The sequence below is a fragment of the Rutilus rutilus genome (assembly GCF_951802725.1).
Source record: "Rutilus rutilus genome assembly, chromosome: 21".
Classification (NCBI taxonomy): Eukaryota; Metazoa; Chordata; class Actinopteri; order Cypriniformes; family Leuciscidae; genus Rutilus; species Rutilus rutilus.
The window spans coordinates 32,384,704-32,406,596 of NC_140226.1; the positions used below are offsets into that span (position 1 = coordinate 32,384,704).

At 40.5% G+C, this 21,893-nt stretch overlaps 2 protein-coding genes across 2 annotated transcripts in view; one reads left to right on the forward strand and one right to left on the reverse strand.

Moving 5' to 3' along the window:
- Window positions 1–8,742: 8,742 nt before the first annotated feature.
- Window positions 8,743–11,990, reverse strand: LOC311281384 (uncharacterized protein). The gene is made up of 4 exons (XM_084394229.1): window positions 11,846–11,990; window positions 10,322–10,516; window positions 10,174–10,244; window positions 8,743–10,058 (listed from the first exon to the last, which is right to left on the reverse strand). The coding sequence occupies exons 1-4, from the start codon at window positions 11,849–11,851 to the stop codon at window positions 8,996–8,998; spliced, it is 1,335 nt and encodes a 444-aa protein (XP_084250355.1). The 5' UTR covers window positions 11,852–11,990; the 3' UTR covers window positions 8,743–8,995.
- Window positions 11,991–18,098: 6,108 nt separating this feature from the next.
- The window catches only part of LOC311280520 (cytolytic toxin-alpha-like), a 28,314-nt gene continuing 24,519 nt past the window's right edge, over window positions 18,099–21,893 (forward strand). Inside the window, exons 1-2 of the mRNA XM_084392705.1 lie at window positions 18,099–18,151; window positions 18,640–18,731. Coding sequence (XP_084248831.1) covers window positions 18,641–18,731 — 91 coding nt within the window. The 5' untranslated portion in view covers window positions 18,099–18,151; window position 18,640. The remainder of the gene's footprint in view (window positions 18,152–18,639; window positions 18,732–21,893) is intronic.

Sequence of the window (21,893 nt, forward strand, 5' to 3'; positions counted from 1 at the left end):
TAAGTGGGCGGGCAATATGCTAATGTTTCGTCATGACATCACAACGAAATGTCTTATGACTCGTTTAAAAATCAATTTATTTCATTGACACAGAGTCGACTCTTACTTTTGAAAGACAATAACTTTATATACGGTGCACTTTCAGATTTAAAACTTTGCAGGATGTTTTCATTCACTTGTTACACATTACATAAAAGGTCATTTTCAAAAATCCATAATAGGGGCCCTTTAACATAAATTACAGTCAGTCCTGTGTTTGTAGGAAGTCATGGCACTTTTTGTGATTTGATTAACCTTCAGAAAACTTGTCAGGATCATGTTTGTGGTGGAATTATGTTTCAGGTGGAAACAGACTCAGTCAGAGCTCTTTACAAAAGGAGCCTAGAACTCAGAGCCGATCAGGCCTATACGCACTACGCAAGGTGCGTAGGGCCCCGCAAATTGCCTCCCCCTCGTGTCAAAGCGTGTCAATCAATGTTTACAATATCGATGAGAAAATGAAGCGGAACTATCTTTCTGGTCACGAAAAGAGAGAGAAAAAAACACCATGAGAGTGAATTGCGGCAACAGTTATCAGGTAGACTTGTGCGCTCTCCTCTCAAAGTTCGATGTCAGCAAAGAACAGTAGGCTAAAGTTAAGTTGATGTGAGTTGATTTATTATGTTTAATAAACGACAAAGGACAACGTGTTTGTTTATAAACTGCAGCTCGGAAAAGATAACCGTGTCGCGCGTTAGCATGCGTTCATATGCGCGCGCATGAAATGAAATGCACACTTTCCAGCAGAAACATCTGTTGTGAGTCGGGACCAGTACAAAATGGGCGTGATGGCACTCCTCATTATAGTTTTAAAACAAGACGATGATTATCTAGTCGCTCCGTCAAGATTTAGTTACAACTCTGCACTAATGCAATATGGAAAGCAATGTATTGACATTGACTATTGATAGGCTCCATTGAATTTAAAATGTTGGTAAATAACCATCAAGTATCAAGAATTACTTTTATCATTTAAAACACAGTGACATGGCGCCATTTTAGCTTTTATTCATTCACAGGATATGCATTTTTGATATCAATAATTCAATTTGTACTATTTAAAATGTGAATTCTTGATATTAAGAATGAACTTTTTACTAGTAACTATGTCTTCTGATATCAGGAATTACATTTTCACTAGAACTAGTTGAAGGAGGGATTGTAGTGGGAACACTGGGGTGTCAGGGGTGACTGTGTGGCAATGGCAAATGGTTCATGGCTCACAGGTCAGGTATGAGGGCCCCTAAACAGAATTTTGCTTAGGGCCCCAGGGAGGTCAGGATCGGCTCTGCTAGAACTAGACTACACACTAAAGGAGCTGAACTGAAAGCTGAGGACACTCCACAATTAAAAATAAATAAATTGGAGATCAAACCGCTGGAAAAAAACAGATCACAGTATGTGAACTTATTTAACCAAGTAACAAAGGTCATCTCGATCTTGACCCTGGTTTTACTGAGGGCCACATTGAAGCAGTTTTGTGGCCCTGTATGAGGGTCAGAATAGGGGGCTAGCAAAAACCTCTGGTATGCATAACCCCTGTCTCCTATCAACAGCCCATCAAAAAGCCCTGCCACAGAAAAGGGAAAATTGTGTAAGTTTTGCTGTCACAATTAAAATTGAAAGTGTTTTGCACTGTACCAAATTTAACTTGCCTTCCTCAAAGCGCTGACACAACACAGACACATTTGTGAGTCATGCACTGAGCCAGGTCATTTGGCATTCAAGCTTGTGATCATACGTTCATGAGCACAAGTCATCTGCAGATTAAATGTTCAGTAGATCATTGTCATATCTGTTAGTGTTACTATTAATTTAAAGATTCAACTCACTGAAAATAAAAATTGTAGACCTACCTGAACATTAAGGCTGTGAAAGGACGTTCTATTCACATAATCTGCCTCATGTTCTCCTAGAGCAGGGGAGATTGCAACATGTGTCCAGTCTATTGCTCCAATGAGGGAATCCTATCATAAGATTAACAGAATAATAATAAAAAATATATTTTAAATCATTCTTAACATGTACTGTATTGTATAGTACATTTAAGTGCTCTAAGTGAAATCTGCTTTTTGAAAAAAAAAAAAGAATGTAAAAGGTTACATTTGTTCATGTGATGTCACCCTATCAATTTATCTTACCGGCAATTTTATAAAAGCCCTCTTCTAGGGACATGGTCGATAAATTTCACATAGCCTATACACACATTGATTAACAGCTTGCTAGTTAGTCATTTACCTCTGTACTTCCACAGGTTTCGGTAGGCAGAAGCAGTGACAAAGCTTAAACACTTTCTCATTCTGAAACTGAAAAAGGTGATAGATGCAGCTTGTGATGCTTGTTGGGGAACACAGCTTGGTCTAATAGAGAGAAAATTAACAAAGACCCGGAGTTAAAGTTGAGCTGAAATCAGTTGAGAGAGATATTTTACTTTAAATTTTACTTTAAATTGAGACAACGATCAGTGGGAGGAGGGAGTGGACAAGACAAAAAAGAAATCCTTCTGGTTGAGTAATAACCAGACGTAAAGAGGATTTCATGAGAATGGGCAATAAAATATTTCTGGTGAATTTCTGTGGAAAGTTTTCCCAGTTAATTATTTCTTGCTTTTATTAATCATTTCCTATATAGACTCATATAGTTTGATTTCATAAACATGGCAGAACAGAAGCACACTTGCAAGTGCTAATATAACTAGCAAATAGACTATCACTATACATTTGCATGTACAGAACATGCCATATACATAGTCTTGAAATTTCGCAGTCAGTCCTCGACCTCACCACAGGGGTAAACTTCAAAACTACAACATACCTTAAATGCCTATAATCCCGGCATAACATACAATTAAATACTAACATGTCTCTCTCTACATTAATCTTGTGCAAAAACACACAAAATAATATTTAATTTCAACATTTATTCTCTTTATGCAGTCTGATGCAAAGCATGCTGGGAACTGTAACTCTGCCGAACTCATTCAATTTATGTTCAGCTTAATATAATAATTTTTTGAGTTCACTTAACTTTTTTCTGTTAAGTACAATGCACTTTCAGTAATATTTAAGTGAAATAAACTAATTTCATTGGTTAATTTCACTGTACGGGTTTAAAGTACCATATACAACAATTCATTGTCTTATTATTCAAGAGTAAACACTCCCACCTTTAAGGAAAATGTGACATTACAGTGAAACAAAACATATAAATGTGACTATATTACCATCCTGGTTTTGAGTGACTATGGCAGGAGTTATTCACCAAATATTAAAATTGCTCAGCCTTCATAATTAATTAGTATTTTGACTGAAAGTATTTTTGTACAAAGGGGGCATTTTGCCCCAGCGGTGGGGTAAAATGCCCCGTTTCTTACCAACCAGTTTGCTTCATAGATCAACAGCAAAGTGAACAGACTATAGTTTTTAGTCTCTAAAAGTAAAAGGCAAGTAATGTATCAACATTTATTTATTTCAGGAATGTCCAAAATAGCCAAATTTAACTACCTTCCATCAGTGAGCAAACTGTGCTAGCTAGCTAATGCTCACTTGAGATAATTTTTACATGTTTTTTCAAATATTTTGATTTTACCACCTAGTTATACTGCATTAAGTGTAAAACAAAGGATTTGATAGACAGAAATATCTTATTATAATAGTTATAATAATTAGACAAGGAACAACAAGGAAGATGTAGGTTGTGTTTGAATAATTACATATCTTATTTAGCTGAGGTAAATTAAATGCAATTCTCTTGAAGAATGAGAGACGGCCCAACGGTCGGTTGAAATTTAAAAGGCTGATTTTCGCACTTCAGGGCAGTGTCGAGTACATATGTCGTACAATGGTTGTCCAGACACCCTAGGCACAACCTTAAGCAATGGCCCTGAACGGTGGTTCAATGTCAACATTGTGACAATGCTGTAACAACCTTCACCACACAACGTAGTTATAGCAAACTTTTGGCCATGTTGTTAAACGTTGTTAGAAGGTTGGGTACGTTGTGCCAACGTTCTGTGTTTGCTGGGAACGTTCTAGCCGTTGTTTTTTTTTTCAGTTTTCCCCATACCATTCAGAACAAAAAGAAGGCCGAAAGCACTTTTGTTAGAGGCACAACATTTATTTTAGCTTTAGGTAAGTGACTATTACCAACAGAATCCAATCTGAATTTAATGAATAAATCATTTGATCGAACCTGACCTATATGGTTATAGATTAGGCTATATGTGTTTGCGCACATGATATCAGGAAGCAATGTAATACACACATGAAGGAGGTGACGGCGGTGCGTAATTCGAGTTACCCCTCCCACTTCAGCTAGTTTTATAGAGAGTTCTTATCCCATGCAAATTGTGCTGAGTGCTGCTAGTAAAAACAGTTAGTCACGTGTGACTGAATGAATCAATACAAGATTCACGTATCATTCACATGCGTTTTACCCTTTTACACTATGTTTCTTTTATCATTCATTCAATAATTCACAATTATTATTTTTTATATATTATGCCTAAAATGCATTGACTACCCCAGGGGTCAGGAATCTTTTTTGACAAAAGCACTTTGTCCTTGAACCCCTAGCTAATTGTGCAGGGCTTTCACTGTGAGGATGAGTTACCAATAGAGGTAACATACAATCCTCTTCTTGTGTGTGTGTGTGCTTACATTATTATATTTTTCTGTGTATATAGCCGTTTAGGCATGCAACCATAAATACTTGTCAACGGCTTATCATGTTCCACTCAGATCGCATGCACTGATAGAATCCTGTCAGTAGTTCGTGAAATGTTTCTAAATAGTTGGCTAACGATACTTTTCGGAAACACCCCAGATGTACAGAATTTCAAGAGAATGGCCAATTTCAGGTGAATTTCTGTAGAATACACCTATAGGCTACATCATGTGAACACGCATGGGGAGAGAGGCAGCCTGGAATGTGAACCGTAGCAACTGCCTGTAAAACAGGATTTGAAATGGACGGGTTTGTTGAGGTATACGAGATTAACTTAGGTGGGTGCGAAACACAGCAGGCAGTCGGTTAGAACTGAATGAGATGCATTCTTAATTGAAGAGACACACTCAACAGGATGTAGACTGCTTATTTACTGAAGAACTTGGGCATTCACGTGTTGTTCTGTAACAAATTATACAAAGGAAATAAACGTGTTAATGTGTACATACATATATTCCACAAACACACACACACATATATTCTGTGCATCTCCACAAGAGGAGAGATGCCGTTTAACGGGGCATGTGATAAGCAGCTGATCATTGCACGTTAACAATCATCTCTAAATCGCACTTATATCCAACGATAACTTGATGTAGAAGATATATACAAGCATGTCACATCAACATAATGGAGAAACATTCTAGACTCTGGAATGGAATCACACAGGTAATACAAGTATGCTAATTGGCTACTTTCCTTAACATAAGAATAAGCAGACATCTCTCAACAATAACAGGAAATACAAACAATAATCATTTACTTTACACAAGTAATCCAATAATAACTTTGTGGCGATAAAGCACCGATGATGGAATTGGAATACAGCTAACAAACTTTTCACTCTCACATATGCTGCACCTGCTCACTACCCAGACAGCAACATAGTGTCGGCCCATCTGGTACACATGGATTCCCCACGGTCCGGATCTGGGCCGACACTATGTTGCTGTCTGGGTATCTGCCGAGCAGTTCCACTTCAGCACTGATGACATGGCAGAAATAGATGGACTGGTTGGACTGGTTGGACTGTATCTAAAGACAATCTGGCCTTTTTTACAGGCTTGAACTAGGATACTTCATGATGTCACCATCAATAAACACATTATCCTCAATATAGGCTCTATGCAGCGGGGATTGTGACGTGTTTCCGACTACACTCTCTACTAGGCTAACAGTTTCCGGTTCCGTATTTACGTCTGACGGTTAGCGCGATACTTACCAGCGACAAACATTTCAGGTTGTTCTTATCTAGTTTTTGGCAGCTTAACCATGGAGAAAAAGGTTTTCCGATACCAAAAGCTAATGCGACCTAGATCGGAACATTGTTGTGTGCCGTTGTGCGTTGTGTCGGCAAGATACAACTCGACTGTGAGTTTCCATTCATTTCCAGTGGAAGAGGATCTCAGAAAAAAGTGGATCGCGCAGATCAGGAGAGATGACTTCCTAGTCAACAAAAACACAAAGGTGTGTAGCGTTCATTTCAGACATGATGACTTTATGGAAGGGGCTCGTCTGAAACGTCTGAAAAAAGGTGTTTTCCCTACACTGTTTGAGTGGAACCGTCAGGAGCAGCCGCCGAGGTTGAGTGTTTGGGAACGTCGAGAGAGACCGCTGACCCCTGATCCTGACTCGGACGTAGACCAAGAAGATATGGACTTTGATGTGGAGAGGACTGGACATGATTATTGTTCAATTCCCGAAGCTGCAGCTGTGGACATGGTTCTACATGAAAACGAGGAGTTAAAAAGGGAGATAGAAGATGTACGGAAGCAGTTGGAGCAAACAAAGATCACACACCGCTTTGGTCTCAGGAGATTTGCTGGGTCCGATGAGGACATACGCTTTTATACAAGGTAAGATTATATTGCCTGTGGTAAGCATTTGTAATAGCGTTGCCACTGTCCTGAAAACACTTGTCCACGTTTCTGATAAATATGATTGGAGTTATATACGCTAGTTACACGTAGCCTAGGCAGCCTAAAAGTAGGCTACACTGACCAAAATAATAACAACAACAACGTAGACTAACATAATTATAAGTATGAACACCAGCTGGTTAAACGATTAATCGTGATTAATCACATCAAAAAAAAGTTTGTGTGTACATACACATGCATGTATATATTTAAGAAATAATTAATTAAATATACTGTGTGTATATATGAAGAGTTCAGATGCAAAAGCCTATAAGTGCCATCTGAAATTTTCTTCTCGAATGATAATTTTTTACAAAGCTCGTATATTTAAGTTCAATAATTTCACTTAAATGTCAATGCAAATTACCTATTAATTGTCATTTAAGTGAAATTAGTTAACTTAAATATGCAAGCTTTATAAAAAATTATCATTCTAGAAGTAAATTTCAGATGGCACTTATAGGCTTTTGCATCTGAACTCTTCATATATATATATATATATAAATATATATAAAATTTGAATTATATATAAATATTTAATATATAAATAACACATTTTTCTTAAAAATATACATACGTGTGTGTGTTTTTATATATACTAAATAATTATACACAGTACACACACATATATTATGTGTACAGTGTACACAAACATTTATTTTGGATGCGATTAATCGTTTCACAGCCCTAAACAGCAACCAGAGTTAGTTTAATCATACATACCAAATTCCATAATTGTCATGACTCAATATTGCAAGATTGTAGTTCAGCATTCCTATTTTCTAAAGTTTAAACTTACTACAAAGCTATGTATAAGTATTTTATGCCATGTGAGAACCAATGCACGTTTCTTTCTTGACAGATTTGCAACATACAACCACCTGATGGCCTTCTGGGAACTGATTGAACCGGCAACTCACAGGATGATTCGTGTCACCAATTCCAAAGTCTTCAAGGAGCCTGGAAACACTCGGGCACTTCCTGCAATAGATGAGTTCTTCCTGTTCTTGATGCATCTTGCTTTGGGCCTCAAGCAAAGGGACCTTGGTCATCGGTTTCAAGTACATCAGACCACTGTAAGCCGCATCATAACAACCTGGGCCAACTTCCTGTATTTTGTCCTGGGGTCAGTGTGCATTTGGATGCCAAAAGAGAAAGTACGAGCCCATCTGCCAGAAGAATTCCATCAATTTCGAGACACACAGGTTATCCTGGATTGTACAGAGATCCGCTGCCAAACACCTTCCTCTTTGCTACTACAAAGTGAGGTCTTTTCAAATTACAAGTCTCACTGCACCTTCAAAGCCTTAGTAGGAATGGCACCTCATGGTGCAATAACATTTGTTTCTGCACTGTATGCAGGGTCTATTAGTGACCGGGAGCTGTTCAAACAGTCAGGGATCATTAACCTTCTTACCCCTGACATGGCCATCATGGTGGATAAGGGCTTCTTAATTGATAGCCTAGTGCCATGTAAAATCCACCGGCCTGTTTTCCTGACCAATGGAAAACAAATGTCAGCTGATGAAGTGACACACACTCAGTCTGTGGCTAGGCTCAGGGTACATGTTGAACGTCTTATCCGTCGTGTTAAAGAGCATAAGTTGTTTGACACCGTCATCCCCTTGTCCATTTCTGGTAGCATAAACCAACTGTTCACAGTGGCATGTTTGCTTGTGAACTACCAATGTGGACCACTTGTCAAGGCATGGAGCCATTGAGTCTAAACTCTCATCCTTGGTGATATGCTAAGGTTTGTATAAATATTGTACATATACTTTTGTAAATACTATGGATTTCACACTGTTCTGTATTCATACCTCTGATCAACAGACAAAACTAAGACAGTGTTTCCTTATACATATTTTATTATAATTTCATAATACAGAACACAAAAATAACCATAAGAATCGAGAGATGTATAGGTATATACATGTGTAATGTTATATAATAGATATATTGATATATTAGATATATTTTGTTTAAAAATAATAATATATATATATATAATGCTGTACAAAGATAATGTATATATACTGTAATATAATAGATAGGTATATTATATTGTGTATAGTGTATAAATATAGTGTGTGTATGTATGTAAATATTGTTTAGTGTAAATAACTATGAATAATACAATAAATATAATGCTGTATAAAGATGTATATATACATGTGTATTGTAATATAATAAATATAGATTGTTATATGTATTGTATAAATATATGTACATGAGTGTATATATGTAAATCATTTTAATAAGAATAATACAATAAATATAGAATACCATAAATATAATACTGTACAATAATTTCAGAGTAATTGAATGGACCACCAGTGGTATGTGGCCACACTCACACTTAACACAGTCATTAAATGAAGCAACATCTGAAATCTGAAATGACTTAAACACGCAAACACTTCAGTAGGTAGTGGTAAAAAAAAAAAAAGATCTCCTCGGTCTCTAATGGTACGCATTACATCTACATTTTTGTGTATGCGTTCAACAAGCATGTCCTCCTGCGCACATACCACGAAATCGCACCACTCCAAACCTGTTAGGAGGATCTGACCTTGTACTTGCCAATAGTACTTGTGCTGCCTCCTAAGCTGCAGAGAGCCACCAGACATTTTCAGGTAGGGACAGTCAACGTAACTCTTGATGTTGGGGCACTTAATTTCCAGCAGGCCGAATGGTGGGTTTTCAGAAGGATCAAACACGACTCCATCGGGGGAGCACCCCAGCCATGGAGCATCAGGGTGTATAATGAACCCGCAGGGTGAATAGTTGACATTTTTTAAACTGCAGTACTCTGTCACGGCAACTGGCTCCATATCGATTCCTCTCCTCATGTCCTTCGTCATGACAGTCCCCCTCAGAATTCTGTGTGCCAGATTTTCAGCTGATGTATGACAGCGAACATGGCATGCCTCATGAAAGCGTGTAGATGTAACTCGCATCTTTCTCAGTCGATGCCATTCCTGGCATGAGCTCTGCTCCCGTGTTGCAACTTCAATCCTGTGGGCCATGTGGAATGACACCTGTAGCGATTTTATATATACATGTTCCTCCTCTGATAACACATGGGCGCATGTGGTTGGCTCAAGCCTATAGCCTTGGATGGGAAGGGAAGGTTGGGCAGGGGCATCTGGGATGTTGATGATTTCCCGCATTTCTGGTGGTTTTTGCTGAAATGACAGCACACTCCCGGCCTGGACAGCCCCAAAAGCTGACTGAACTAATGGGACTTCCGCTGACATGCCCATGGTGGTCACCAGAGGTGCAAGCAAAGGGAGAAAGTCCCTATATACTTCTGCCACTCTCAATGTGGCAAGATCTGGCATTTCCCCATCCAGTGCTTTGTAGAGAGAACTTCTGAAAATGTTGAAGTGAAAAGATGTAAAAAAATAAATAAAAAACCTGCAGCATATTAACTGCATACATATTAACCACATCAACACATCTTAAACTAAAGGTAATATAGTCTCACCTCACACAAACAGAGGTAGAATTTTGGGGTTTGCGGACCTCCATGTCTCCCACCGGACCTGGCCTAACACCCTGACAGCAATGACACATTTTGACATGGCATCACAATAGTTACATGGTACAATTCACATGACAGACAGATGACTTACCAAGGTCCTTGGCTTATGCCAGGTCTGCTCAGTTTCTGTGCAACTGTGCACTGGGGGTACAGCAGGGAGGCCTAATTGTGAAAAGTGTGCTGTTTGATATAGTAGTGCAACCAAATGGTTGCATAAGGCACACCCCGCCACACAGTAGCAGTGGGTGCTCACCAAAATGACAGGTTTCAAGTCTTTTAACACCATCTAGGGAGAAATAGAAGCTTAGATGAGAAATACCTCTTAAGAGATAAACTGTTAACAAGAAAAATATAACTAATAAAAGCATACGGTTGTATTGACTTGGTAAAGTTGTTTTTATATTCGCACATTCACGCTTAAAATGGTTTCCCCGCTTGGCAATTTTTTACTTTTTAGGAAAACTTGACTATGTGACATGGCGCTGTCCATGTATGTGGTACTGAAGGTGCTACCTGTAATGATCCTCCGAATGTACAAAATACATTGATCTCTATATGCGCAGGCGGCTGAGAGACGGATCCGAAGGGACCAATCAGTAAATCAAAAATACACTCTATAGTGTCACTAAATTCAGTTCACACATCACTACTGTCCTGATGATTATACTACAACACTTATTTTGGGTAAAAAAAAAAAAATGCATTATTTTTATGATTTGTTATTATGAAAAATATTCAAAAACTTCACTGTAATTATCTGTATTGTTGCCAAATTCAGATCACACATTGTAATGCAATTATACAATTATATTGCATTTATCCAAAACAAAGTCTTGTTATATAACCAGCAGGACAGCAGTGATGTGTCATGTGTGATCTGAATTTGGCAACAATACAGAATTACAGTGAAGTTTTTGAAAATTGTGTAGTAACACTTTTCGGGGTTTGCACTTTGCAGACGGTCCCTTCTCAGCAGCTTGCGCATAGAGATCAATGTATTTTTTCCACTGCGAAGGAAAGCTCGTTTTTAGGAAAATTAGGCTCTGCACTTTCGGTTGTCTGCAGGTGTTATATGTATAGTTATGTGTTAGGTGTTATTTGTGTAGTAACAACTTTTAGTTCACGAGTTACTGAACGCGAAAGTCCGCGAATATGCGACTGTACGAATATAAAACCAACTTTACCTATGTTGTATTGTAGATGAGAGCTAACGTTACATAGGCCTACTCATTCACATCCATAAACAGTAGACTGAGCCATGTACATTTAGATAATGTTACTTATCAGCTGGGCAACTTATCAGCCTAACCATTACCCTAACATTGACCCTAATCACCCTACTTTCAATTCGTGTGGCTTTTCATTTTTCCTCATGGATCTATGACAGACTGCCCTCACGCTGACCTCTCCTGTCACCTTGTTTTTCATTGACACTGTTACGGAAAAAGATGAACATACATTTCGAAACTGGATTACACGTTCTTACACTGTGCTAGTTTGTCTGTTTTAATATAGTAGAGTAGTGTGAAACAAAATAGCTAACGTTAACAAGTTCAGTCACGTCAGTTTCTTGATTACAATATAACTGTTAGCATGATAACGTTAGCTTACTTACCCTCATAGTTGTCGATATAGCTGCCGATATACATTTTAAATCCCTTTTCCCGCTTGCTGTTGGGAGCAGCACATGATGTTGTTACGAGTCGATCAATGTCATTTACCGTGAGACGAGGTAAATCCTGAAGACAGCGACTATAAAAGAGAGCCATATCTGTCCGTGTATAAACAGGAAGTTGAACAGGAAGTTGATAGCCTAGTACACGCGAACCCGGAACTGTTACGTGCATAGAGCCTATTGCCTATCAGGGGCGCATGCCGTATCTTATCTCTGGGTACGCACAGAACCAGCAGCCTCCAATTCAATTTCTACATTCTGTAAAAAGGTCCGGAAAAATTACCTCAGGTAGGTTAATAATACTAATCCCGTGCAAATGGACCCACTGTAAATATGTACGTAAATATTCCTATTTAAAAGTAATTTTTCACGTGATTTTCAAGTATGGAGGCACTTGAAAAAGCATTCAGTAACGTCCTAGGCGGGTGGGATTTCAAGTCTGTGGCAAAACTCAAGTGTTCCATTCAGAACAAAAAGGAGGACGAAAGCACTTGTTAGAGGCACAACATTTCTTTTAGCTTTGGAAGTGCCTATTACCAACATAATCCAATCTGGATTCTGGTCATAATAATTATTTTATTAGTTTAGCAATGTTCAAAGAAGACAAAAGTTCTTATATTAAAAAAAAGAAAAAAAAAAGAATGAAAAACAGGTCACCATGTGTAATATTTTTATATATGCCCTATTGTATTCATGCATGTTTAGGTTTCTGTCACGGTTGTTGAATGCATTGTTTCCTTCTTGCCTCGTGTCGTTGTTGTTTATGTGTGAGTGGGCGTTGTCCCGCTCATGTGTCTGTCAGCGCTCCAGCTGATCATCATCATCATCACAATCACTGTTCACAGCTGCGATTCATTTCCATTCCCTATATATACTCACACCATTCTCTGTTCCAGTGTCGGATTGTTTGTTGAGGTCCTGTGATTGCCGTGTCTGTGTTTCCCGTGGAGTTGCCGTTTCTGTGTTCGCCTGCCTTGTCTTCCTGCCGTCCTTGTTCTTCGTCTTCGTCTTTGGGTTCACCGCACTCCAGCACCGGGATCGGGATTCATCACCGTCACAGCACCAGCGCACCACAGACCATCTAGTCCCTGCACGAGCCTGAGTCGCCGCCCTCCGTTGTTCTGAACTGTTTGTCTGACCCTTTTGAGCTTAATAAACACTTTTGAGAACCTGCAACTGTTTCCAGTTTTGTCCGACCATGACAGTTTCAGTCTGTATGAACATTTTCAACTAAAAAGATCAAACATATGGTTCAGGGGCCGTATTCACAAAGCATGTTATCTTACCACTAGGAGTACTCCTAAATCGCACTAAAAGATTTTAGCTAGGAGTTTTCTCTTAAAAGTTATTCACAACGCCTTTCAGACCTACTCTTAGTAAAGAAAAATGACAACTCCTAAACTAAGAGTGAGTCTTCGTTGCTATGGATGGCGTCATTACTCATGCACGAGCTTGACTGAAGTGACCACCTTGATTGGCTGATGATTGTAACGCGGGAATGATTCCAAACACCTCCCCTACACCTCCCCTACGATGATGAGTGACAGGTCTGAGAATGCGTGCGCTACACAAGTAGTGCGAAGGACGGAAGATGATGAATAACTGAATAAATAGCCTAAATGAATAAACAGTAAGGCAAAACAAATAGCCTAGTAGCCTAATGAAACATATGGATTGATGCAATATCTTTGCAACATTATTGAATTAATCTGTCACTATATGCCTCTGCCTACGTTTGCAAAGAGAAGAACATTTTAATTTGATTCACAATGAAATGTTACAATTAACGTTAGTTTACATGCAATGAGTAGCCTAGTTTTGGTTGTTGTTGGTGGCGTTATTGCATCCCTAGTTATGCCTACAATGCAAAATTGTTCCCTCGCGATTGGAAGCTCCTGTAGCCGCCGCGTACGCATTTCAAAACATCGCAACGTGAAATGCCACAAAAAGCGGTTTGTGAATAGGTCTTAGTGAGTTAGGAGTCCTCTCGACTTCTTTTAAGCTGTTCCAGGCTTAGGTGCTACTTTTAGGGCTAAAACGCTTCGTGAATTACTCTTAGTCAAAAAAATGAGGAGTCCTAAAGTTACGAGTGACACGCCCATTATTTTTAGGAGTTGCTCCTAAATTCGCCAGTTAGGAGCTACTTTTAGCCTTAAAATTCTTTGTGAATACGGCCCCAGGCCTATGTTTACAAATAGTAAAGCTTTAACATGAGAAGCTAGTTAATACCTTGAACCTGAAAGCTTTGTATTTTTTTTATATTTAATGATAACTTGATTGATGATTATTGATGACAAAAAATGGAAAACGGTATATATATCCCCCTTATAATATGGACACTTGTTTGTACTTTATTTTCATATTGGCAGTTTTTTGTGAAAAATTTAGACTTTTTTGGGCGGTCCTAGATTTTCAGAGGGAAGGGTTTGCCACCACACCATATAAGTCAGTCCGATATTGCAGAGTAGAAACACACAATCCCGGCTCCATCTCCAACAAGCATGTCTTTTCTGAGTCGAGCTCTTTCTCAAAGCAGGTTAAGTCAGCCTGATGCGTCTCAGGTGCAGACATCTCTCATCCATCGTGAAGATGAGGTGAGTGTCCTGGTCTTATATACCGGCGGAACCATTGGAATGAAGGAGACACCTAAAGGTAAACACCATCACCAACGCCCACACACACGCATACACGAGGGTTCACATGTGATATACAATAAGTTATGTTGTTAGACACATTTATGGGATTATTTGTTTGCTGATCTCATATAAATAAATAAAAACCTGATTAAGAGGGGGCAGTTTAAATGGTCATTGTAAATATTAATGCATGGGTCTTTGGAAAATAGCCTATCTTTAGGATGAACCTAGAATGTATTAAATGGATGTTTGATTATAATTTCACTTTTCTAACTTTAGTTAGTGTGTAATGTTGATGTTTGAGCATAAACAACATCTGACGCTCAAAGTTCAAAGCAAAGGGAGATATTTTCTTTTAAAGAAATTGCTTTTTGAGGACTACAACAAACGGCTGGTACACTCTCAGAAAAAAAGGTACAAAAGCTGTCACTGTGGCGGTACCTTTTCAAAAGGTACATCTTTGTACCTAAAGAGTGCATTTTATTCCCTCAAAGGTATACTGGTACCAAAAATGTACATATTAGTACCTAAATGGTACATATGAGAACCCTTTTGAAGGGTACTGTCCCAGTGACAGCTTTTGTACCTTTTTTTTTGAGAGTGTAGGGACTACACCACATTCCTACCGGGTTAGTGACATCACCAACCCTAACATTTAAATAAACCCCGCCCCCAGAACACGATTTATAGATGATCAAGACAGAATATTGCAGCATATACGACTCTGGGTAAATGTGAATTAGCTCAAGGATATAGGAAATTTTGGAAATATTAATAATTATAACTCATGGTCATAATAATTCAGAAATCGCATGTACATTTATTTTATCAATTATCAAGATTACCTGGTTCTGTAACTGGTCTGGTCATCCATCATTCGTCCAGCGAATAAATGTAAGATTATCACAGTTAAGAAGGGGTATCTATTTACAAACTCCAAGAAAGTTTATGTTCTGGCCACGAACATCAAACTTTCTGAGTTTATTAATTAAAACTACTGAATGTAGTCTGTAATATCGAGCTTGTAGCTAGATCTTTTGTTTCATTGACTTTATAAAAGCGGGATTTCAAATACAGAGACAGTGAAAAGTAAGAATAAATGTAAGACTAGAGATTATATGAGCTACAAATATAAACGTACATGCAAACAATAAACAAACAAACACTTAACCGGACCAAAACATAAAACATAGCTTGATCAGAATGAGATGAAAGAAAGAAAGAAATAGAGAGAAGGGAAAATTTGTAATTATTACATACAGAAACCTTTGTTCACGAGACCCCTGGAAACAGCTTTTATCAGCTCACTTTCAGAATTCTGTGCTCTTTCGGGTGAGGCTGAGGCTGAGGCAGGAAGCGAGGGTGGCGTCCTGTTTCTGCTGGGTCTTCCGGTGCCGCGGGAAGCTTGAAAGGCTTACTGAATGTTATATTACCGAGAAAGTTCAGATTCGTCTCCCGGGAAGGGAGAGGCTGCAGAATCTTCGTTGCAACGGACGGCAGGCTTTTACATGACGCGGGCCATGTGTCCCAGAGGCCAAGGCAAGGCCTGTCCAGCTGGAGCAGCGCAGCACGCGGAGAAGAGAGAGAGGGACCGGAGAAGCGAGGAAGGGGATCAGCGGGATCGATGAGAGAAGAGAGCGAGATGAGGGGGTTTCTGCTTTTTAACAGACATCTGTTTACGCCCTCTTTCTAAGACAAAAGCCAATCAGGTCTTCTTATCTGAAGCGGGAAAGTTTTCTTTGTGAAGAAAACCCGCCTACCTTGACCATATGTCTTATGAGCGAAATAATTCATATTTCCTCTTAAGATTATACACACAGAACAATACATTTTACTGTAATATTCTATGTGGGACTGGTTGAAGTAAAACAGGACGGTCAGACAGATACCAAGAATTACAGGTAGATATTGGGCACACATAACATTACGTTCATATGCATCATTACACACAAATAAAGCTTGATTAAACACACAATAAAATTGTCAGTGTTTCCATTATGGCCAGTGACAACACTTGCGAAACACAGGAATACGTATCAAACATTTGAAGAGTTTTCTCTGAAATGTTCCATGAAAAGTTCCATGTGTGTTAAAGTGTTGGAATGTTGGCTTGCAAGGGACCTGGATGAGATGCAGCTTTGGGGCCATAAAAGTTTATGACCAGGTTACCAGATCGAACCAGGTCGAGTTACAAGACACTATTGAGGAACTTCTTTCAGTGAACATCTTAGAATTCAAACCTATACTCTAGCAAACCACACCTTTATTATAAGGCAACTAATCACACACATACATATCGGAAGGTATACATTCAAGAGCCATATTTCTACATGAAGTTGCACTCCAAGGATGTTTTGTGTGTGTAGGGGTGTGTGTGTGTGGGTGTGTGTGCTCTGGAATGCCTTTGAGGCTTGTCACGTGATTCAAAGGCATGGGGGGTTTTGAGAGGGGATTTTCAAAACAGGGTCTTCTTTGTGACTCAAATGTCCCTCTGGGGAAATTATTAACCAGCAAGGACAAAGACGATGTGTTTTGCCATCACATGATCCACTTAATGTAAAAGCACTTAATGTAAAAGTCATTGTTGCTACACTTATATCCAGATTGATGGTCTCAGCACTCTCATTCAGCACAAATCCATGTTTCTATATTCGTGATGTAACATTTGGTTGCTAAACTGTCATTTCTTTTGTAAGCAAAGCTTTGTACTTCACTTCTGATCCAACATCCACTTAAAGGGTCATGAAACCCCAAAAGACATTTGTTTTAAAAATGTGAACAGATATTTACAAGGCTGCACATCATACATACTCATAAAGTTATTCCATAATTTCTTTAGAGCAATTACATACTTCCGGTCTGAAAAGCAAAGTTAAAGCAATGTCACGGATTCTGATGTCAATTCGTCAAAAGTGGCCGGGGCTTCAGGTGGACGAATAAAGTGACGTCATCCGTTTCTGAGCACTTTTCTGCGTTTATTCACAACGGGGTCATTCAATCACTGTGCTGTAGTATGCATAAGATATAATTGAGACATTATGCATTAAACAGGATCACTTCTGTCGCGTTCGTCTTCCCTCATTGTTTAGAGAACACACATTTATGTCCAAACAGCATGCAAAAGTGAATTTTGCACAATAGGTCCCCTTCAACTGAATAATAATAAAAAAAGATTTTAAATCATTCTTAACATGTACTGTATTGTATAGTACATTTAAGTGCTCTAAGTGAAATCTACTTTTTGAAAGAAAAAAAATGAATGTAAAAGGTTATACTTGTTCATGTGATGTCACCCTATCAATTTATCTTACCGGCAATTTTATAAAAGCCCTCTTTTATGGACATGGTCGATAAATCTCCAGGGAACACATAGCCTATACACACATTAACAGCTTAGTTAGTCATTTACCTCTGTACGTTTCGGTAGGCAGAAGCAGTGAGCTTAGACACTTTCTCATTCTGAAACTGAAAAAGGTGATAGATGCAGCTTGTTTCCCCCAGTTAAACATTTACTAAAAAATTCAATATAAATATCACTACAGAAACCCAGTGGGCTTCAGAAGACAACATCTCTTTACATACCGAAGACACACTCCAAGTGAAACTCCAGGTGAGTCAAGACTTTATGTAAATAGTCACCAAAAGATTATTAGAAGTTTAGACCTCAACTTTATTGCAGTACAGATTCAAAAATCATTATAAGAATCAAATGAGTATACCACAGACGAAGATAAAATAGAATTTTAAATAGATTAATTTAAAAAAAGATAAAAATAGAGAAATATCACTGGATTCACTGAAGGAAAGATTTAGTTATTTCAGTGTCCATTGGATTAAAATACTGAATCATATCACGTATACATATTTCTAAGGGATTTTAAATCATTTTGATAACTGATAAAATTAATAGTTAAATGGTATCTCTTTTTTTAATGAATGAAAGTAAATTTAATAAAAGTTCAACGTTTTATGTGTACCTGCTAACCTGTTTACCTGACTTAAATTAAAATAAAATAAAAGCTTTCCTTAAGATTTTTAGAATACTAAAGGTGACAATTTATAAATATTTTCTTTTTTTTCATTACTTTTAATCCTTAGAATGGAAGCAGAGACAATCGAAGTGGCTGCCCTAGGAAGACCTCTGTTTCCTGGTATGCTGTATGACTGCCACAAGGATTCCTTCATTCCAGGTGCTGTATACTTTTATTTTTTTATGTTTTTTGTTCCCTTTTTCACCCAATTACGGAACAAGTGTCTTCTTTCGAGGGTTTTTTCAATTGTGATAATCTGTAATGATATGCCATTTTAAATATTCTGTTTATGTGTTATGAATTAATTATTAAAAACGTACTCGGTTACTAACGTAACCTCGGTTCTCTCTAGAAGAGGGAACGAGTACTGCGTAAGATATCTTACGCTAGGGGAAAATCCTTTTTCCGCGAGATATTGAAGCCAAAAATTATCCTTAATTTTGTAATAATGCAAAACGCGTTGCGGCAGCATGCAGACATAGGCGAGGCAGCTCGCGCGCCTATTGGCTGCTCTGCGGCAACTGCAGCAGCCTATCGAGCGAGGCCTGGCGTGACGCCAGACCCAATCAGGGCACTTCGCGCCCGCTGCGTCACGTCCCGCCGAAATGGGCGTGGTCTAGGCCTATAAATACCGCTCGCAGGCAGCTATTATCTGGTTTTTCATCATCGAAGCAACCAGAGCGTGTGCATGCACGGCAAGATACGCAGTACTCGTTCCCTCTTCTAGAGAGAACCGAGGTTACGTTAGTAACCGAGTACGTTCTCTTACGAGAGGTCTCTCGTACTGCGTAAGATATCTTACGCTAGGGGACCCAATGCAAAACGCCGTGCATGCTGAGATCTGACACCAAAGACCCAAGGGCGAAAGCCCGGGGTACATATAGTGCACAATCACTCAGGGAACTCACAGGGAGTCCAGGAAGAGGGAGGGGCGAAGCCGCACTCTTCCACATATGGTAGCGTCGCTGAGACGCGAATTTCATCATACAGACAGGGCGGGGTACGGCCTGAACTAATGGGGGAATGTGGGTCTTACATAGTTTGCCCAGGCACATCTCGTGCTGCTACTTTTTTTACTGTCGAACATTGAGCTGTGCTCAGTAGACGCAGCATTCTGAGCTGACGCATCAGGTCAGATAATACTGGTAAACTTAGACCGACAGCAGCCTGGCCTGCAGGGCGGGAACCTCTAGGTTATAAAACCTTATAAATGTAGACGGGGAGGCCCAGCCTGCCGCCATACAAATATCTTGCAAGGCAATCCCACTTGACCAGGCCCACGAAGAGGCCATGCCTCTCGTGGAGTGCGCTCTGACACCCAACGGGCACTGCATGCCCTTGGAGGCGTATGCCAGCGCTATAGCATCAACTATCCATCTGGATAGGCTCTGTTTCGACGCGGCTAGTCCCTTAGAACGTCCGCTAAACGAAACAAAGAGCTGCTCCGTCTGTCTGAAACCAGACGAGCGAGACACATAAGCTCGTAATGCCCTGACTGGGCAGAGGAGGCTCGCGTCTCTTTCCTCATCAGGGACCGGTAGGGCTGACAGGGAAATAACCTGCGCCCTAAACGGTGTGTTGAGGGATTTCGGAACATAACCGTGCTTAGGTTTGAGTATAACTTTTGAGTCATTAGGCCCAAACTCCATGCACGCCGCGCTCACAGAGAGCGCATGCAGATCCCATATGCGCTTCACCGAAGCGAGAGCCAGCAAAAACACCGTCTTGAAAGACAGGTGTTTCAAATCGATTGACTGTAAAGGCTCAAATGGCGCACCTTTCATGGCTTCCAGAACCGTAGAAAGGTCCCATACGGGGACTGAGGGAGGTCTGGGAGGATTCAGTCTCTTAGCCCCTCTAAGGAAGCGGATGACTAAATCGTTCCTTCCTATTGACTGACCAAGCGTTGTTTCTGAGAACGCTGCTATAGCCGCCACATAAACTTTGAGCGTGGAGGGGGCCCTGCCCCCATCCAACAGCTCTTGTAGGAAGGAAAGCACCTCCGTCACACCACAGTCTGTGGGTGACACACCACGGGCTGTGCACCAGCCCGAAAACACTGACCATTTCGAGGAATAGAGTTGTCTCGTAGACGGAGCTCTAGCCTGCGTGATCGTGTTTAATACTCCTTCAGGGAGTCCAACATGTACCCGTTGATGGCCCAGACATGAAGGGACCACAGTTCCGGGTGAGGATGCCAGATCGAACCGTGGGCCTGTGAGAGGAGGTCTCTCCTCACTGGTACTGGCCACGGGGCAGTACTTGCTAACTGCATCACGACTGGGAACCAAGGTTGGTTTTTCCAGAACGGTGCCACCAGCAGTACTGAGCATCCTTCTTCCCTGATCCGTTCTATCACCTGAGGCAGGAGAGAGACGGGGGGAAAAGCATAGAGCGGGCGGCGGGGCCACACATGGGCCAGCGCGCTCCTGCTCTTTGAGAAAAATTCCTGACAGTGAGCGTTTTCTTGAGACGCAAACAGGTCTACTTCCGCTCTGCCGAATTTCTTCCACAGCAGTTGGACTGTCTGTGGGTGTAGAGACCACTCGCCTGCCGGAACATTGTTCCTGGACAGTCTGTCCGGTCCTATGTTCAGGAGCCCTGGCACGTGCGCTGCTCTGAGCGAGCGCAGGTTGCACTGAGCCCATACCAGGAGGCGTTCTGCCAGCCTGTACAGGTTCTTGGACCTGAGGCCGCCCTGGCGATTTATGTAGGACACCACAGACATGTTGTCCGAATGGACCAAGACGTGGCGTCCTTTTATCTGGGGACAAAAAACGCGTCAGCGCGTTGTCTACTGCCAGCATTTCGAGGCAGTTTATGTGCAGGAGCTTCTCCCGTTCCGACCACTGGCCGAAGAACGGTCTGCCCTCGAGCAGCGCTCCCCATCCCGAGGTGGACGCGTCCGTGGACACCACTTTCAACCTCGAGGAAGTCCCCAGGCTTACACCTAATTGGTACCAGTCGTTCGCTCTCCAAGGTTTCAGAGCTGTGACGCACTTCTGATTGACCCTGAGGCGAAGCGAACCGGATGCCCACGCTCTGCGTGGGACTCGCGCTTTCAGCCAAAACTGCAGCGGGCGCATGCGGAGCAGGCCCAGCTGGAGCACTGACGATGCTGAGGCCATGAGACCTAGCATCTTCTGAAAATTCTTGAGCGGGACAGACGCGCCGCAGCGAAGCGCGTTCGCTGTGCGCTGAATGTCTACCGCGCGCTGTGGTGATAGTCGCGCTATCATGGACAGCGAGTCCAATTCTGTGCCCAGGAAAGATATCTTCTGACTGGGTAACAGAGAGCTCTTCGCCCAATTTACACTGAGA

Bases quoted from the DNA above. Each gene is read 5' to 3' on its own strand.
- LOC311281384 (XM_084394229.1), bottom strand. The intron at 10,245-10,321 runs GTAAGTCATCTG...CATTGCTGTCAG, and splicing joins GGCATAAGCCAAGGACCTTG to GGTGTTAGGCCAGGTCCGGT. The intron at 10,059-10,173 runs GTGAGACTATAT...CAACATTTTCAG, and splicing joins TCTACCTCTGTTTGTGTGAG to AAGTTCTCTCTACAAAGCAC.